General features: G+C 35.5%; 2 protein-coding genes across 2 annotated transcripts in view; one reads left to right on the top strand and one right to left on the bottom strand.

Moving 5' to 3' along the window:
• LOC124369504 (flotillin-2) overlaps nt 1-20,034 on the bottom strand; it is a 428,795-nt gene that overhangs the window by 389,775 nt on the left and 18,986 nt on the right. The gene's annotated exons all lie outside the window — the stretch shown is intronic.
• Nucleotides 1-20,034, top strand: part of LOC124369502 (glucose dehydrogenase [FAD, quinone]-like) — a 43,465-nt gene that overhangs the window by 20,005 nt on the left and 3,426 nt on the right. The window contains exons 2-4 of the mRNA XM_046827516.1: nt 14,219-14,442; nt 16,950-17,091; nt 19,310-19,665. Coding sequence (XP_046683472.1) covers nt 14,224-14,442; nt 16,950-17,091; nt 19,310-19,665 — 717 coding nt within the window. The 5' untranslated portion in view covers nt 14,219-14,223. The remainder of the gene's footprint in view (nt 1-14,218; nt 14,443-16,949; nt 17,092-19,309; nt 19,666-20,034) is intronic.

The raw sequence follows: 20,034 nt of genomic DNA, 5'->3' as shown, positions 1-20,034 counted from the left end.
TCTTTTTGTTAGGGCTTTAATTAGAAAGCGTATGTAGGAGTCTTCGGTCCACGTGTTCTGCACACGGTCACCTCCCCCATGTCCCTAGTATTCAAGTCCCCCCACAGTATATTTCGTAAGTATTCAATTACACTTCAGTATGGGGAATGTTTATTTGCCAAACCTTATTTAGGTTTTAAGGTACAGAAATGAAGTAGGATAGTCATTTTGCTCGACGGGTGAGAGTCCTATAAAACAAACACGAGTATTAAATCACACAATATCCGTACATTAATAATACTGTGAGTTGCGCACGTTTGAGAAGAAAACGCCACTCAGAACCCGACCCCAGACAGTCTACATTATAACATTTACAGTCAAAAGATGCTTTAACTCATACCATACACGGGGCAGTATGTTATATATGCTGAACATCCACAGACACTTTAATACGGAGATTTTAAAAGAGATCCTAACGACTCTGTTTAAATATGTGTTTAAAATTTTAAAATCGACTCTCGGAATATAAAACTTAAAACAAATTGAATTTGTTCTTAATTTTAAACAAGAGCCAAAATCAAAATTATAGTACATGATATCGAATTGTTCAAGTCTGTAACCGAATCAGTGCTCTATAGTAATCGAGTGACTCGTATTTAATTGTATACCTAAGAATTTTATGTTTGACTAATATATTGTTATATATGTTTATTGAAATATTGTTGAAATAGGTAAAATGAGTTGACAAATAAATAATAAACAAGTTAGTAGTAAAAAAATTCGTAATTGCATTATCCACTGTTAACTATTAATGTTCTATTTCGATGTTTTGTTGTCATTGTTGCTTTACAATGTTACATTGTGTTGTGCAGATGAATCAAAATAGTACGTAGATGCAACACTAGCTATTAGGCTATTTATTCTCACAAAGTCATCTCGTTTCTTGATAGAGTATGAGAATCCAACTACCCATTTCAACAATTCAGCTCACGTTTTACAATGAATTTTCAAATACAAGTAGTTGTAATGCAGTTGATCAATTGACAGAATACACTCAATGTTGTTTGGTGAAACTGATGCTTGAGAGACGACCGCTCGTTAACTACTGCCTGGGCTTGATAATCGATCAAATGGCCGTCTTTGTTTGTCGCCACGGACCGCGAACAATCGGGCTTTGTGGTATCATGACGAGGCAACATTCTGGGGCCGTTTGCATCACATCGGACACTGGCCATTCAACGTGCTGGACCGGGCGTGATCATCCATTCACTGCGAGGCTGCGGAATTACAAGTGATTTATACTATTCGTGGTTTCTATTTTTTTTCAGCATACAAAATTGCCTACCTTTGCCGATGTTGTTTATCTGCGGTTCAAATACCTACTGAAAGATTCAGCAGCTGTAGTTAACGATGATTTAGAGACAAGTGCGAGATAAAATTAATTACTTTCTCTCAAACACTTCTTGACGCACGCCCATATTTGAATATTAATAGCCACATTAGTTTATAAGCGTTGGGATTGTTTATTACCTTAATTAAGAATAACTGAATAATATCTAATTTTGCATATTTGACAAATTATTGATGAAGACTACAAAAGACTATTATATGTAATAAGGTGCCCCTTACACAATCAAATAACGCCTTATACGCCCTTCCGATTATGACCAAATTCTTTGTCTTTCGTTTTAGACTTTTTTGAGGAGGAATTTGGAAATCCAAATTGTTAAACACTGCGTACATTAAGTAAAACGCACCTTTCTTGTTTACTATTTGTTATCGGACGGTCAATCTCAAAAAAATTACGACGACATATTTTGAGATTTTGTCTTGGCTTCTAAGGACCTTTTTTAACATGTATTTGGTGTTTTTACATTTTAATTTGGAAGTTCGATTCCTATTACAGGTCTATTGTTAATTGGACAGTATCAAGTACAGTTATATAATGCATTTATTACCAATAAAATTTATTACCATTGCTTCTCGAAATATAATATTTTTAAATTGTGTTTGTAGGCGCTTTTTATAAACAGACTTTCTGGAATGCTACTGCCAGAGAATATTATGTTTAGCCTAATAATTTCCTATAAACCGGACCTGTCCATACGGAGTGTAAAATGGAACGGGCGTTTTATCTGAAAAATTCCAAGAGGCAGAGGATGGTATTTCATGAGTGAATAGGTAAACAATAAATACATATAAATGCCTTTATTTACAAGCATTTCTTAGTACACTCAAAGTACAACATAAAGTAAGAACCAGAACAACTCAAAGTAAGCCTCTTGTGTCCCACTTTCAGAGCAGGTAGACCCAAAACACGCCTTCTATGTTATTTCTTCTCAGTCGATTAGTATATCCCAGCCCGTGTTTTACGTAATGTCTAAATAGTCACAGGAATGGAGTATTAGACTTTTGCATTAAGGGCCATCAAATGGCTGGTATTGCCATGTTATGAAATTTCGTCACATTGTGATTTGTTGCGAACGACGGATACAGTCTGGTTCAATTTCGGTACACTACTTTTACAAACCTGTTTATATGCTATTTGAAATAATGCATGATAGTTTACCAAATTACAATTGTTGTAGAATAGGGCAAAAAAGTGCAAAAATTATTTGTTATTAATCAAAGTAACACTGTATACGGTACTAAAAAGAACAAGAACTGGTGGGCAACTAATGCGTTTCCAGAGTAGAATTTGTACCAGAGGTGTTATACGGACGTTGGTGACTAAACAATGAAGTGTCAGTAGGACTATCCGTAGTCGTGACCAGCGCCGCTTGAAATGCAAACTGGTGGCATGGGGGCGGAATGGACAGTTTGAGCCATGTCTAAGCCGTAAAAGGTAGAGACAAATTAATGTACGCTGATTGAAAATGAGTAGCGTCGTCTGATTGGTCGGGCGCGTTCACACTGCTGATAGATCAAAGATGGCGAATGAGTATGCAGGAAAATACCCAAGGACGACGACTCCGTTTTGACGCAAGGGATGTGGAGTCATTGAACTGCCATATTACGTTGAATTCTTTTTCCTTTGCCCACTAATACTGTGAGTTAGTTTTCTACTATACGTATTAGGATAGTTTAGTTATACTCTATTGATGACGAATGGGGAAGTTGAGAGTCAGGCTGGCGTAGCAACATTTCTAGAAATGTATTAGTAACGTGACCTGTTCAACAAAAGAGCAAGTGGCCGGCTTAATATTATATCTGTACACATATTACAGTACAGTGTACACGCTTTAAAATAAACGTGTATGGCCTATCACACACTTATTGTAGCAACCAATGTGATCAACGAAATTTGTTCACTGTAAATACGCCAAATTTGGCAACGGACACCGTTCTCGGCTAACAATATGTGATAAGGCTTCTTTTAACAAGCGGTATCAACTTCTAGAATATATTAATACTTAGTTTTAATGTACAGATTTGCCTCATCATTTCGATTACTCAAATCGTCATTCTGATTTCTCAAATTTTGTACGTAAAAGTAAGCAAATGACACGTGTTTCGTAGCTTCCGTGTTACGGATAAGAAAGAATACATTACTCGGTAAATAAAGAAACTCGTCATTCAACTAATTGTAACAGCATGACTAGAATTAAGGAAAAATGTAAACAAACTTTTTTGTAACCGTTAAAAAATGCAAAACAACACATACTCGTGACCGTGTAATGTGAGTGATTACAATGAAATTGAGGATTGCGCCATGCCGTATATCTCACTGAGACAGTTCCTGCCTCCGTATCGGTATTGTTTTGCTCGCATTTTTTCGACGACCACAGCTTGCAGTCTCAAGGTTGCAGCCTCCGTACACTGCCCGACTGCCTGTATACTAGCCGCAATGTGAGAGTGACGAGTGCCACGGACCGGAGAGCGGCCCATGGTCAGGGTTACACCGCCTGTCACTGGGACACCGTGCTCTCTCCTTGAGTCCAGTGTCGTAACACGACCGGTGCCCGGTATCATCCACTGCACGTGGACCGAACAGACTACTAGCGTTACAGGGGGTGTACGCTTCAGTATCATTCTGCAGCACTTCGCCTTCACTAAACTAAGAGATTACTTACTACCGATACTAGTATTGAAATATTATCATCTATAGCTTACATATCATAGAAAAAAATATTTATGTAAAATTAAATTTAAACTAATATTTGTAACAAATAAAGCTACAATAGGATGTTTTACATTGTTTCAGTTCCTTGACAATATAACCAATACGTACTGCAGAAAAACAATAAGTGTATTTGAAAATATTTGGAATTACTCTGAATGTATACAGGGAGATAGGCTCAGAATGGTTTTTATAATCAAGCCATGTTTCGGAGGCTTCAGTCAGTGGTTCGGCTCTCTTATCGTTAGGACACTCCGTAATTCTTTCCCTCGAAATAAATATTTTTGCAGTTACTCCCTTACTTTTAATTTATGTTAGTAACTTTTGCATTTTCATTTGTTCTGCCTTTACTATTTAGTGAATATTGGCCTTCTAATTTTAAAATACTGTTACAACAAATTTACGCATATTTAAAGCAGTAAATTTTCAAGACAGTAATTAAATTTACCTTTTCGTGGATATATGTACGAATGGTGAAATACCAAAAACTTGGAAATTTTGGATTATGTCGTTAAAACGCACAATATACAATTAGAATCTGACAAACAATTATTAATTTACTAGATATTTCCAATTTGTCTCTACGACAACTAATATGCCCGACATATCAGTCTCAGATGTGGCTAATAGCTGAGGATGACGCATTGGTTATTAGATAAACCCTTGGACGCCAGGTGTGGCCTTGAAAACTAGTTGATATTGGAACTATCAGTTTTCTTCTTAAGTCGTTTTTTGCGCCATTGTCTTTAGCAAAGGTTCACATCAGTAGCTGGTGATTTGATGGCGATTTAAAACGTGAGTACAGATTACAGGGGTACTAGAGTACCGGTCAAATAACACTTAATAGACCATTTTCATAAACCTGTTTCGATGGAAATTTTTCAGATCTGCCTAATTTGATTTCCGAAGTTTTCCTACGTAACTAAATCTGCATGTCCAGAAGTATTTTCTGAAATTCCTTCTTAAAATAATAATTGTCGGTTAATAAGACCATAAAAATAAAATGAAATCATGTATAACATGTATGTATGATATTGTGCTTCTTCAGACACTTGCCACCAATAAGGTATAACTAGAGGGAATGGATGAATTGGACTGAGCCCAATCACTGTATTTTTCAAAGTAAAAGTTAGGTGAAAAATTGTTTTTCTATATGATAAGAAAGAAAAGCTTGAACAAAGATAAATAAAATTCTTTAATAAATTAATATTAAATTAATTATTATTATTAAATTATAATTATTAAATTAATAAATTAAATTTCTTGTTACACTTGTTGGCCATCTTTATATTTTTTTGTAATAGTGTAAAATGGTGTATGCCGTTAGTGAATAAAATAAAATAAAATAAATATAAAATATAGGTGGATACACGCTGAAATTTTGACGTACTGGAAAACGTTTAAAACTCTAGCTTAGAACAGAAAGTATATGGACGATACAAAAATAGAAAGGCTTCATGGTATAAAATTTGTAAGCTAACTAATATTACACAATTAACCTATTGAAAAATGATAAATTCTGTAAAAACTTCAACACATTTACGACGCAACATAAGCCTAAACAAGTTGACAACACAAATGAGTATAATTGTAAATCAGTATAACTAGTACATGTTGCTTCTGAATAACACACATCAGTGTGTAAATTGTTTAAACAAAGAGTAAACAAATTTTGTTTGGTGTAGTAATTGTTTAATGGTGTGTTATAAACGTGTCCGCACCCGTCACCAGCTGGACTCTGGATGTCGGTGAGGAAACCACTACTGGGCTAAGGACCCCTCAGCAAACACGGCAATAGTGAGTAGGCAATGACAACCGACCGCGACGTGACGAGGTGATGCAAGGGCAATAGCAAAAGTCAAGTTGATGAAGACATCCAGTTGCGTTTAGAGGTGGCATTCTCTTCGCTCACATCTGTGACACGGCGTGTCATGGTGAATCGCAGCTGCTTCCGAAAAAGGCCGCAACTCTCTCCATTCACTACGTATCATTTACAATTAAAGCGTAGCTAAAACTGGTCTGATGGGATTTAGCGCACTTTTAGGGCATACTCTCTATTTCGGTTCTGCCGACTTCTCCAATGTAACTTGGAGTCATCTTTTCTTGGCCAAGTGGAGATGCCCAATCCAGGTCATCGGTTGACAGTATTTAACATTGCCTTCAGGGAGCTTGGATTTTTGATCTTACCCAGCCTCTATATTCTCGATGTCACTCTGTACTGCCGATTCAAATGTGAACTGGTTCAAGGCAGGGACGTACACCAGTACGAGACCAGAGACAGGAACAACTTCAGAACTGAACAGCATAGAAAAGTTTTTGTTGTCAAAGACATTTTACTCCGTTGATGAGTTTATGATGGACCGCTGGAATGAAAATTAGCACTTTATTTCTATTCTATTTCTCTTTTTCTGATATCCAAAAGATGCAAAATACAATATATTGTTAGGTTCACACATTAATATGTGGAATTGACTGTGCCTATGATAACGTAAGATAGGTTTGGTTTATAGATTTTTTAATCAATATTATGAAATAACGCTTTACATATTATGCATTTGTTACTATATTATGCATTACAATTTTGTTAATTGTTTTACTGTAATAAAGAAATATTATTATTAACATCGAAGCGCAACTATTGGACAAAAATATACCTAGAAACCATATAACAAAACCTATTATTCGGTTGAGATTTTATAAATATATTACTCTGGTAAATTCTAAAAACATTGATAAAACATTGATTCTGTGTATATTATTATTCTTGGTTGCGTAATTGTAGAATTGTTACAGGACTGCGGAATCTTCATTTTAGTATTATAAAATTCAAAATTTTACAAAAAACTCCCAGCTAGGGGGAGAGGGCGTATTTCGCAATGCCCTCTGGATTACTCTTAATGTCTTTTGGCCATTTTCAAATTTACAAAACATCGAAACTTTTTCCATCGTATGACATTTGAGCATTACAATCATGTACCTAAATCATCTCGAAAACAGCGAGTAAAAATATCAAAAATTACCCCAAAAAATTCCTCTATCCAAAACCGTCGCTAACCGATATCTATCTTTTCACAACAATACGCGGCTGTTGTAAAATTATTGCTCTATTTCTTTTTGTTTATTTGTTGTGTAATGCTTTATTATATTATTGTTTATTACTCAACTGACGATATAATAATGTCTGACGACTAATTGAAGCTTGATATTAGTATTTTAATCCACTACGCATGGTCACTCATTACGACTACGAGATTTGATGTAAACTCAAATAGACATAGAATTTTGCTTGTTACGATAAATCGAAGCGAGGTCAAGCAAAGTACGACGCCAAATGCAAGGAAATTTATTCAGATAGACCTTGGTATCGTTGATATTGCCGAGCGTACGTGGGGAGGTCCCATGGTCCAGAATACATGTGGTAACACTACATTTATTTATTTAGATGAGAAATACTTACCACTATTTAACAACTTGGTACAACGTAAATTGATTGATGGCTTTTTTATGGCGTCTCGCGGCTCTGCCCAGTACTTCACTGCTACAATCACACAAGCACCGGCTGCCGAGTAACGAGCAGTTCTCAAGTAAGCCTACTCAGACAAAATATTTCAACCACCTGAACATACATTACCATTCGGTCATGCCTGTGGTTTAAACATGGTTGGAGGTGTAATTTATAAGTTACACTGCTAGAATAACAATGGCGATGTTTTATCAGAGGGTGTGCCGGCGTCGGACAGCTTTGGGAAGGTGCCAAGGTCACGTTTATTTCCTCTCGTGTTCACAATGTTATTTGAATATTCTTCCATTCTTCTAAAAACTTCCGCATGATAAAGTTTTCTGCTATAAGCTGTGCGTGCTAGCCTGTTGCATGAGATTTTCTGTCTCAATTTAGATGGCATTTACATTAATTAAAACTGTATATTTTTCGCTGCACTCCATGAGCACGCTTGAAAACTTATCTGTCGGTTAATATTTGCATTGAAACCGGCTTCTTTTGCATTTTCTTACACTTTCTACGCAATTAAAGCTTCTTTTGAAGGACGCTTTTGCAATACACCACTTAGTGCAACACACTTCTGGAAGGGATCCCAATGTCACTTGGGGGGAGGAGGAGGGAGTACTATTTATTTTTTGTTGCCTTTTTTTAATTTATACCCATAAACCGCGCAAGATAACCTCCCCGAAAACATAAAGATAACAACATTTCATTTGACGAAAAATTAAACCCGTAGGAATTTTGCGATTTTTTTAAATGATGAAGACGAGGTTTTGAATTTTGCAATATGTATATGAATTATAATTTTAGAAAATGACATGTTTTATTTAATACAATATAATTTTGGAGAATTATTTTTTTAACCATAAAATCACGTCATTTAATTATATACATACTATAAAAATGTACATTCTTATTTCCAACCGTGTTTTGTAGCCCTGGTTTGAGGATGTACCCACTTATTATTTTCCTAACTTACCGTGGAGTCATAAAAAGTATATAGTTCAACGGGCTGTGACTATTTTTTACAAAATATTTACCCATTCCAAAACCAATTGCACAACCCTATGTGTTCGATCAAGTGTTGATATTTTATTATACTTACAACGGAACCGTATAAGAACAATAGGATTAGGTTTATGTATATTTTATAATGCGATTTATAGCGAACAACACAACTAAGTCGCAAGCAAAAAACTGACAATCTAGGAAGTCTACTGTCCCCAATACATTACTGAATGATGTTCTTACATCGTCCTTGATGCAAAGCGCAATCCTCGACTCGCCTGGAACTTTCGCTCGCTCCGTCGCCCCGACCTTCGGTCCGTGGTGCAACGACTGTTCACATCCCGAATCATCCGTTTGTTTTCCTCTTGCCGGACTCACTGCAGTGTATAATTGTATATGACGCCACTGAGGCCGCCACACAACTCTCGCCTAGCAGGTGCACCCGATTCAGACGTTTCGAGGCGTTTCGTACTTGGCTACAAGTACCCAATCGTGACTGATCTTCTGTTTCCCATAATATTATCCCCCAAAATTTATTGGCAAAACTCAAAATTAAGCATTCCTAAAGAAAACGTCGAAGCGTTCCACAGGCACAACACAACTAACCGTGCAGATTGTTATTACACAATGCCTTAATGCCTGCAAAAGGGTTTCCCGTCAGTTTGCCTTAAAACTAAAAAATCACATTTAAATTCAACACAAAAGAATGATTCAGAATCCTAACGGCTTGGCGATTTTCGCAAGCAAAGTACAATTACAATTACATGAATAGCATAGTCGACAATCAAGCGGTAAATCACGAGCTGCAATGTCTTTAAGAAACTAGGTTAAGAGCGTATGATCTCATTTTCTAATAGTGTAGCGTACGACGCCACGTCTTTATGATTGTGATATCATAAAATGCACTCTGTGAAGACAATACTTCTAACAAACACATGACTCAACTCTCAATAGCGAAATGTCCATTGAACGCATATTGTATTATGCAATCTCGCTTCTATAATACACTCCTACCTTCAGTGAATATCAATACCGAATGAATTCGTTCGAAGAATAGCAGATATGTTACTTGTGTGGATACGTAATTAATAGTTCAACAGCTTGAGGTGCGTTATCACTGCTTATGTTTGGTTAATACACCCGAATGAGTTCCAAGAGTACGTGACAAGCCTCTTCCAGTTTATTTAAACATTTGCATGTTCAGTTCAGTTCAGATAATTTGTCGTCACTGCTAAGCTTGCGGTTGCGTTAGTAGTTGAAATTAGAATTAGCGAGAGTACGTGACAAGCTTCTTCCAGCTTAATGAACCGAGGGTAAGACATGTCATATGAGGTTGTTTGTCATCACTGCTACGCTTTGGGTTGGGTTAGTATATCCAAATAATTAGAAAGAGTACGTGATAAGCGTCTTCCAGCTTAATTAATCGAGGCTAAGAAACGTCAGATGAGCTAATTTGTAAACACTGTCAAGCTTTTGGTTGAGTTAGAACAAGTCCGTAACGCAACAAGGCGTGAGACGTACAATATAAACGCGTAGACCTCTCTCTAACACAAACACTGAGTGCTTAGAAATATTTAGCGAAACAAAAATATTTTTGTAACTGTTTACAAACTTTTAGCTGATTAAGTTAGCGAGTTTTTGTGCTGGCCTTGCGAGAATTACTCTTTGACAATGTCCCCATACCTATACGACGTTCTTTTTCGATTTTGGTAAGTAGAAGGTCACTCTAAAGCGGTTTTGATGATTATGGCTGCGACAAGTATCCTTAATGTAGAAGAAAGGTCAAGTGACCATTATGAAGCTGTTCGGGCTGAATATATGTATCATCGCTACTGATCGAGTTACATTAACCCATTAGCTGAATATGATTCCCATTAACTTTATTTGTTTTCCGAGACATATTAAATTAAAGACATTACACTGGTAATTCTATTGCATAGTGTGTAGACTATTTCACTGACGTCAGGGCAATTGCGAACATAATATGACATCCTCGTCAGTAGTCTTCAGAGTTACCCCATAGCGAGAAAATGTCCCTGGAATCATCGGGGAAACGATAGTTACGTTAGAAGTTACTAGACAAAACGCGCTCATCTTTCAAAACTCGCAATACGCTTATTTTTTTATAAATAATCAACGACAGCTGGTTTATAACCTTCAAACGGTGACGAGAATTTATGCGACCTTTAACTGTTCTTTACAAGAAAATGAGAGGTCATGGATGCTCTTTTACACCACACCCTGTATTGTTCGAACTGTGTTGAACAAAGACCAGTGAGTCAGGAGCAATGTTTGGCTCGCTATTGCGGGTGAAGTGGGAAGACCAATAATTGATACAAATAAGACAATCTTTCTCTACTTGAATGATATTTATTAGTTACACATAACGGAAGTCATGGAGTGGTTGTTTGTTATTCATACGTACCAGTGCCGATAGGCTGATTGAAAATAAAAAAAATGTATATTCATGAAAATTTGCTTTTGTCAATTCCAAAAAAAAAAAATACTCTTATCTAGTTAAAAAAAACTTAAACGCGCGTCATACAGAATTAGAGAGCCTTAATCAGTTAAAAAGCAGAAATGGGCAAGATTGTCCGTAATTATTAGTGAGTCTCAATAGTTTGGGGACACTTGGTATCAGAAGACCTTACAGCAAGATAATAAATAGTATGAGTGAATTGTTTTCCACTTATCCATAACATAATAATATTGATTGAGGTACGGATTAAGAGCGGAGAGAACAGGTGCGGCATGCCGCGACATGACGTGTCAGGCGAGGTCAGACAACCAGGCAGGTGGTGTCGTCATGTATGAGGACTTTGCCCTAATTTATACTCACAGATTAATCGTACAGCCTGCAGTTGAATATATCAATAGCTTCCATGAAATCTCTAATGTATATCAATCGTGATGTTGTTAATGCTCTCACCATGACAGTAAAATCTTAATTATGCACGCTCTTTGTTGTACGTAAAATACTAGTAGTATACATGCTATTGAATACTTTAATATTTGTGTAGAAACATCCGGGAAATTCAGTTATATGGAAAGTGCAAGATTCTGAAGACATTATTCATCGAAAAGTGGGCTATAACTACTAATATAGATTTAAATAGAATATTTACAAATGTGACACAAGACGATAAGGAATACAAACAGGAAAAACGACAGCAACACAGGGCGACATTCTTGCGCCTATTATGTTTTTATCAAGTCATTAGAGACATTAGACACGCAGTTAAACTATGACAGTGTTTGTTTATGCTGATGATACAGCACTAGTATATTCTGTTTACGACAGGGCGTCACTAACACGTAGCATAAATAGTGATTTGGCACAGTTTGCTTAATGGCAAATAAAACAAACTATTTGTTAATAAAATCCAGTCTACTGTAATGTAAGTGTATTGTGTTGATTGTTATCTAATAAACAACAGCTACGGTACTATATTTGTTTCGACTGCCATAAACATATATACACAAGTAGTTGGAACAAAAAAGAACACTGGACTCTCTTTAGATCAGCAACTTAAGTTGTAGGCCCATTTATCGTATAAACAAACTTTGCGAAACTATTAACTGTATATGACATTAATATTTCCAAGAATGATATCTTTCATTCTCTCAAGTACAAGTACAGGGGTCATTCATTATAATCTTTCCAATCGTCAGCCGCGCTAATTTCACGGGAGTTGAAAGAGAGGCCGTCATAAGGGCTAAGCATGTGAAACGATAATTTTGTTTCTAAGATTATATTATTCATAATTTGATACTCTTATAACCATCCATTTTAGTTCTGATACGCGTGCACAAAAATACGAGTATAACTGAATTATCTCAGACACCTTATAGTAGAAGAGCATTTCAGATACTGAGAGAACGATAAATAACGCATACAATAGACATAAATTTTATTATCGTAGTATTTATAAGCTTAATATATTATAAAATTAGTTTTTTAAAGATTAATATAAATACCACCATTCCAATATGAAAAGCTGTGTTTCAAACTTGTATACAAACTTGTAAAAGTAGTTTTCAGGTGACGGTTTTTTTTGTTAGCAAATTTTAAAATCCATATAATATAAGTTTTTTGAAGGGAATTTGTAATACTCCACGAGGAATTTCAGCATTTCAAAAAGGAAATTGAGGAGGCTTTTTGTAACCAGTCCCAGTAGAAGCGCCGAAGATAAAATTGTGATTTGTACTGTGTGTATAAGATTAGGGAATTACATTACTAATAATTATTAAAAAAATTAAATTTTTAATCAAATATAACTTTTAAAAATTACATGTTTCATTAAATATTTTCTTAGGAATGTTAACATAAAATTGTTTATCGATAAAAGCATGTCACTCCCTCCAGTTATATTCCATGTAAATACTAAAAAAAATAAAAAGTTATTATACTCTTCAATCGTTTGTCTGTGGTCTATGATGTCCCTAAATTATACTACAATAAATTATATCTCCTGTATATTTTTCTATTTTTCCTGTCTTTAGAAAAAATATTTTAAAGGACTTTGACAAAACTTTGTTTAAAATAACAACTTATTCCAACCCAAAAACGATTAACAGTATATCAAGTTTTACTGCTCCTTCCAACACCTTGATGCAATATTTATACCTAAGCATGTCCTAATTGCAGTTCACAATTTGAAGGCGCCTTGTCTCCGCAGTATTTGCTATCTTCAGATGTGCAAGTATAATAAGCATTTCATAATTGGATTCAGTATCGTCTACATCAATGTTATTATAAACTACTGTTCAACGATGCTCAGTTATTTCATCTCCACGTTCGCCAACAATATTGGTTTATGTAAGCTGGTGTTGTTCAGACGATCGGTAACATAGGTATGAAATTGTAACAAAATCTACACTACGAACACGTTTACGAAGTATGATCAGGGAATATTCAACATTTCTCAATCCCTCCAGTTGAACACTGAATTAACTGTATTACTCTCAATATTCGTATATCAGCCGAAATATTTATCAAACAGAACTATACCTAATTGGAGCGTATAAACGTGTACATATTGAAATATAGATTTATTAAATATTCAGCAACCTTTTATCATTTTACTTTAAGAAAAGTTGCACATTCGGCAAAACTCCAACGTCCTGAGGACACCGTATATTACCAACTGTATGTAAACATTTCATATTTCACAAACTATCAGTTTAGTGATGCCTTATGATGCCCAGCATTTTTGTCATGTTCGTTCAAATTTCATAATTGTTATGCCATAGTTTTCACCTCCACAAAATCGGTAAAGTGATATTCACACGAATCTGTCCTTTAATTTACGATTTTCCCAAGATCTAGGCTGATTCTTTGAGGAGTATGAGCCACTAATAAAATAAAATATTGTTTCTATGCTCACAGATAATACGTTCACACGCAAAGGTTCACTTCTAACGCTGAATTCGATTTCTGCATCTCTGAATGCACAATTGAAAATTTTATTGGGACTTTTGGAAGATTCAGTATTATTCCTGATGCTTCTGTAAATAACAAAGACGGGTAGTACATCTCGCTACACACATCTGTATCGACGTTAGAATGGTCATCCCTCGAGTACTTACGATGGCTCTTTTAACTGTTTCAGAAGCCATGCATGTCAAGTTGTGGTGTGCAGCACCTGTGGTGCTGCTAGCCCTCGTACTTGGAGGCTACGCTCAGACCTTGGGTGGTGTGTTCAAATTCCTCCTCGAAGGGGTCAGACACAGCAACTTGGAACCCAAGGATCGAAACACGTTCCTCAAGGAGTACGACTTCATCGTGGTCGGCGCTGGCTCTGCCGGCTGTGTGGTCGCCAACAGGCTCACTGAGGTATTTACTACCGTATATCCATTCTTGCTTTAATATGCCTGACATTCAGAGGCAACTACGAAACACAGAGTTATAGTTTGTCTAAAAATGGGATATTCTAATATTATATTAAATATTAGAATTTTAAGGAAACAGAATTTTTCCGGAAATTTGCCATCGTTCAGTTATATAAAAACATCAGTAACACGTTTCGAGATCTGCAATGTGATCTCTTCCAAAGGATCATTCCGAGAGCAGGACAAAGGACTACTTTCAATTTCTAAGCTTCCTGTCCTAAGAGAACAAAACCTAACACATAAATACAATCTAGATTAAAATAAACAAACAATACCAGAGCTATGTGATACATATGAGTCAGGAATCACAACCACCATGTTGTGTATCAACTCCACTGTTAGAACTGTGTTGGCAGAGCACGCCAAAACGGTCATTTCTAGGTGGTTAGTCAGTGAATGCAGACCTATTGTGACCTATATTCTGTTGTTCAGTTTTAATAATTCGAGTTGCATTTTCTTTTAATTAAGTGCATGTTTTAGAGTTAGTGGAGTTGACACACCTTTATTTAAAACTAGATTGTATTTAAGTGTTAGGTTTTGTTCTCCTAGGACAGGAAGCTTAGAAATTAAATCTAGTCCTTTGCCCTGCTCTCGGAATGATCCTTTGGAAGAGATCAGATTGCAGATCTCAAAATGTGTTACTGATTTAGTACCTTTGCCATGCTTTCGGAATGACAGAATATTCTGGATGGGTAATGTTGGGGGTAGGAGCCACTTCCTGTCGAGATAGACGAGGAAGAATTTAGGGCACTAATCTCAAGTAATGTCCCATCGGAAGAAGGGGAAAGCCAGCTCTGAACCAGCCTCTCCATTCAAAGCAGGCAGAGGGGTGGCATACTCTTATGTCTACGCTGGCAAGAACCTTTGACTCTTAGGGAACGAAACCCACCAACTCCAACAGTCATTTCCTGCAGTAGACTAGACCTGCGAATTGCACTTGCACCCCAGAACCTTGACATTTGCAGTTAGTAGTGATGTGTCGCTACTGGACATCAATAAGGTTGCCCAGATTTAAGTAACATCGGTTTTTGCTGTGCCCAGTGTGGGTTCAACTAGAAAGTATAAACAAGCCAGAAGTGAACCTTCCTGGAGATGTGTTAGGTTACTTATTCACCTGAAGAAGAGATGAGATTGCAGATCTCGAAACGTAGTGTTGCTGATTATTTGTATCACTAAACAAAAGCAAATGTCAGTAAAAATCCTGTTTCTTTCACAATCCTTCCACCATCAAAAACAAACTTCAAATGTAGAATATTTTAGCACTAATCGTAAAGATGGAAGATGATATAATAGAATAAAAATGATAAATTGAATGAACAGGGAAATTTCGTCATAGGTCAAACTGTTGATCTTAAATCAATCATCACATCCACAGGAACACTGTCAAAAGTAAGTGAATCTGCAATCATTTCCATTGTCAAATGGCGCCCCACTATTCATCGGAATGGGAGTGAAAATACATAAGTTATATTAATGGACTTACTCTTACACAAAATTCATATGCAATTTAAAGAAAAAATTCAATACAACACGTTTTAAAACTTCATGGTATGCAGTCATAATTCAAAATTAGATAATAATTGAATTTAGTTCAAAATATATTAGAAGGTTTTAATCGTACAGGTCACAGCCAACTGACATGTTTGGAAGAATACTATTAAGATTCACACTTGTGTGTCAAAGTGTTTTAGTTTCTCTCTTTTAATAGCTGTGAAAGAGTTAACTGCAGACTCTCTATAATTTCCTTGACTTTTCTTTTTTTCAACTTTTTGAGAGAATTAACTGTTGCATTTTGTTTTTATTAAGTGCATGTTTTAGAGTTAGTGGAGTTGACACACCTTTATTTAAAACTAGACTCCCCCAAAAGGGTTCACTTCTAACTGGTTTGTACATGCCAAAGGAACCTACACTGGGTATAGCAAAATCCGATGTGTCATTTACACAAGGGCAACCCAATGGATGTCCAGAAGCAGCACATCACTAACAAATGTCGAGATATTGGAGTAAAAGTGGTGATTGGTAGATCCAGATTAGTGTGGAGGAGGAAATGGTTGGAGTAAATGGGCTGACTAAGTGTTGTAGGTTTTTGCAAGATAAAATATAAGAGATTGCCATCTCCTGCATGCTTTCACTGGAACAGAGCTAGCCTCTCTTTTTTGATGGCTAGAGCTAGCGCCCTTCCTCATATGGATGTAACATGGGATTTCAACAGTATAGATATTTTTGCTGTAACGTTTAGCATCCCTTGAAGAAATATTACTTGTTTTACAAATTTCAGGTCTAGATTGACCGTGAGTCAATTCATTATACTGTAATTGATTCCAAAATACATTTTATACCTATTTAAGTGAGTATTTCTCAATCAGTAATTAATTTACTGGATTATGAGTTGATTTCTTTTACTTTAATTTGCTGAATAAAACTACTTAATATTTTAAATGTTGTTCTCAGAATCCAGAATGGAAAGTTTTACTTATTGAAGCAGGTCAAGAAGAAAACTATGTTATGGATATTCCAATTGTGGCCAACCTACTGCAGTTCTCTGATGCCAACTGGAAGTACACCACTGTGTCGTCCAAGACGTACTGTTTAGGTATGTACTTGGAAACAGTGAACTTCACTGATTATGTGATAGAAAGAACACAATATAAATTCTAGCATGGATGAAGAAAGATAATGTAGAATTATAGAAAAAGACTAAAATGTTTTCACTAAAACCAGAAATATGTCGTGTTTGAATAAATCACTGATCGATTATTTTAATAACAGCTTGTAGTATCAAGTTAAAGAGCCATTATTAGAACAACATATTTGTAGCATTTAGTACAACTACAAGCTATTTAACATTGTAAGTAACCTACAACCCATTAGGTCAGCACAATTATTGTAACTGTGTAGAGCAGGATAGCTGCATATAAAGTAGTAAGAGTATTGGGTAATGAGATGTTTATATTCTCTATTACATGTAAAACGTGATGATTTGCAGCCTTTTTGTTGGTTAAAAAATAACTAGAGGCTAATTTTGCAAAACTTATGGTAAATTACAATATAACAAAGCTGTCAAACATATACTGTAAATGAGTATGCTTAAATGTAATACATTTGAATTTTCAAAATTTCCCTCAGCCTATATAATTCTTAATCACATTTACGTGTGTGATAATATAGGCATTCAGGGACATTCGAAATAAAGGGAAATTTTTTAATTTAGTTTCATATTTGATAACACCTATATTGAATTAATTCATGTTTTATTGTAACATTTGCTATTTGTGCTTAGGTGAAGGTTCTATGTTTTATCAAGAGACTGAATATTTAATCAGTGTTTTTGCGACATTAGATATATATATATATATATTATATATATATATATATATATATATATATATATCCTTATCTGTGCAACCACAGCATGAATCCAAGCATTTTAAAAGTACTGTTAGTTTTCCTTACAACAGTTATACTAACAACTGAATTCTTTTTTTAGCTATGGTAAAACCTTTTCCTATTCTCCTAATATCTAGAATGTATATAGTTTCTATTTTTCAATTTAACTTTTTGATTACTGCATACTCTACAGCTTTTGCTAACTAGACACAATCTTGGATAGTCTTGTTCAATTTACAATTTTTACTTTTCACCAAGGACGTAGCCAGTGACCCGTCCAAGGCATCTGGACCTTCCCCCAAATTTTCAATTTTTCAATTAGGTACTTTTTTTATTAAACAATTATTATTATTTAAATAATTCAGTATTACACACATGTACTACTAAGAGATCGTTCTTAAGAAATAAACAGGTCAAGAACTTTTTAGAATAAAATGAGGCCTTACTCTCTGTCCAGTACAGGAAAATATCATTTGTCTGGCCCCCCAAAATTTTTTCCTGGCTACATTCTTGCTTCTCACAATTTTACAACTCATTTCAGAAGAGATATTGATACTTTTCTCATCAAGAACATATCTGAGAACAATTTGTTTTTAAGTGAACTGGACACACATTGAATTCTCTGAATCTCTACCTCTCATACCAGTCACATACTAGTCAAACGTTTAGATTTTGAGGCTACTTAATATTATTTTGAAATACACATTGTCCATTTTTTCTGAATGGGGATACACGATTAACTGAACTATTTAAATATTAACTTTTCTTTTGTGACTTATAAAATAAATTAAAACAAACATGGTTTAAAACTATGTTAGTCACACAACTAAAGAGAGGAGAAATAATCACGTCAAGAGTAAATATCTCTATCCCCAACTCTGTTTAAAACAATTCAATTTCTACTTATTTCTAGGTACGATACAATTAATACAACTTCCCTTGAATTGAATTGCATCAAGTACAAATATATGGTCCACACCAATTTACAACCAGCTTAAAAATTAAATCTCATCAGATGACTGTAGACGAGGCCCGATGACTGGGCAATAACACTACGAAACAAATAAAACCTTAAATAATATGTCAACTTATACAGAAAATATACTTCCTAAGTCAGCTGATGAATTTCCTTCAATTTCTGAATCAGAAAAATAAAACTATATTAATAAAAGAAATATCTCAAACATTTTCAGAGGATTTTAATTACATTTTCACACACTGAAAAGCAAATAGAGAACTGTTACATTTGAGATAAATTGTCCAAAGACAGATTCTGTTTTTATTGAAAATGTGGATACTTTCTACCCTGTCTTAGTGTGTTGATCCCCATTATATTTGAGTACAAAACTAGTGTTTTCAAGAATGTTTAGTAATGTAAATAGAAAGTTTTCAGCCCCTTCATTAAAGTAATTTCCTGCTTACAGCAATGGACCAGCAGCGCTGCAAGATCCCTCGTGGTAAGGTGATGGGCGGCAGCAGTGTCCTCAACTATATGATCTTCACTCGAGGCAACCATCGTGACTACGACCAATGGGCCGCAATGGGCAACAAAGGCTGGAGCTTCCGTGATGTTCTACCCTATTTCAAGAAGTCTGAGGACATCGACATACCTAGCATGATGGGAGATACCAAATACCACCACCGTGGTGGGTACCTCACCGTCTCCAACCCTCCCTTCCGTTCCCCCCTCGGCGTGGCCTTTGTCCAGGCTGGTCTTGAGACCGGCCAGAGATATGTGGACTACAATGCTGCCACACAACCTGGCTTTGCTTACCATCAGGTTAGCATTCACACTGTATCCAATCCAGATAATTAACTTTTCACATATTACATTAATATAGAAGTTTTATATTTAAACCTCATTAAACATTCATATTTTGTCTTCAGGACAATGACTCCGATAAAACAGACAAACAAATTTAATTCATTCAGTCTTTTGAAATGCAGATATTATACAGAGTGTCCCTGCACTCTCTACCAACCTTTTGAAACATTATTCCTGGACCAAAGACAAACCAAATTACAATATTCAAACTTTCAAAACATCTACAATTACCCAAGCAGCCATCACTATATTTCTTTTACTTAACAAATGTTAGTTTAAGAACAGCTTGTTTAAATAAGTTTAAATTTAATTGCTCTATGCCCA

This window comes from Homalodisca vitripennis, chromosome X, assembly GCF_021130785.1.
Source record: "Homalodisca vitripennis isolate AUS2020 chromosome X, UT_GWSS_2.1, whole genome shotgun sequence".
Lineage (NCBI taxonomy): Eukaryota > Metazoa > Arthropoda > Insecta > Hemiptera > Cicadellidae > Homalodisca > Homalodisca vitripennis.
This window is presented reverse-complemented; position numbering and strand designations above follow the sequence as displayed.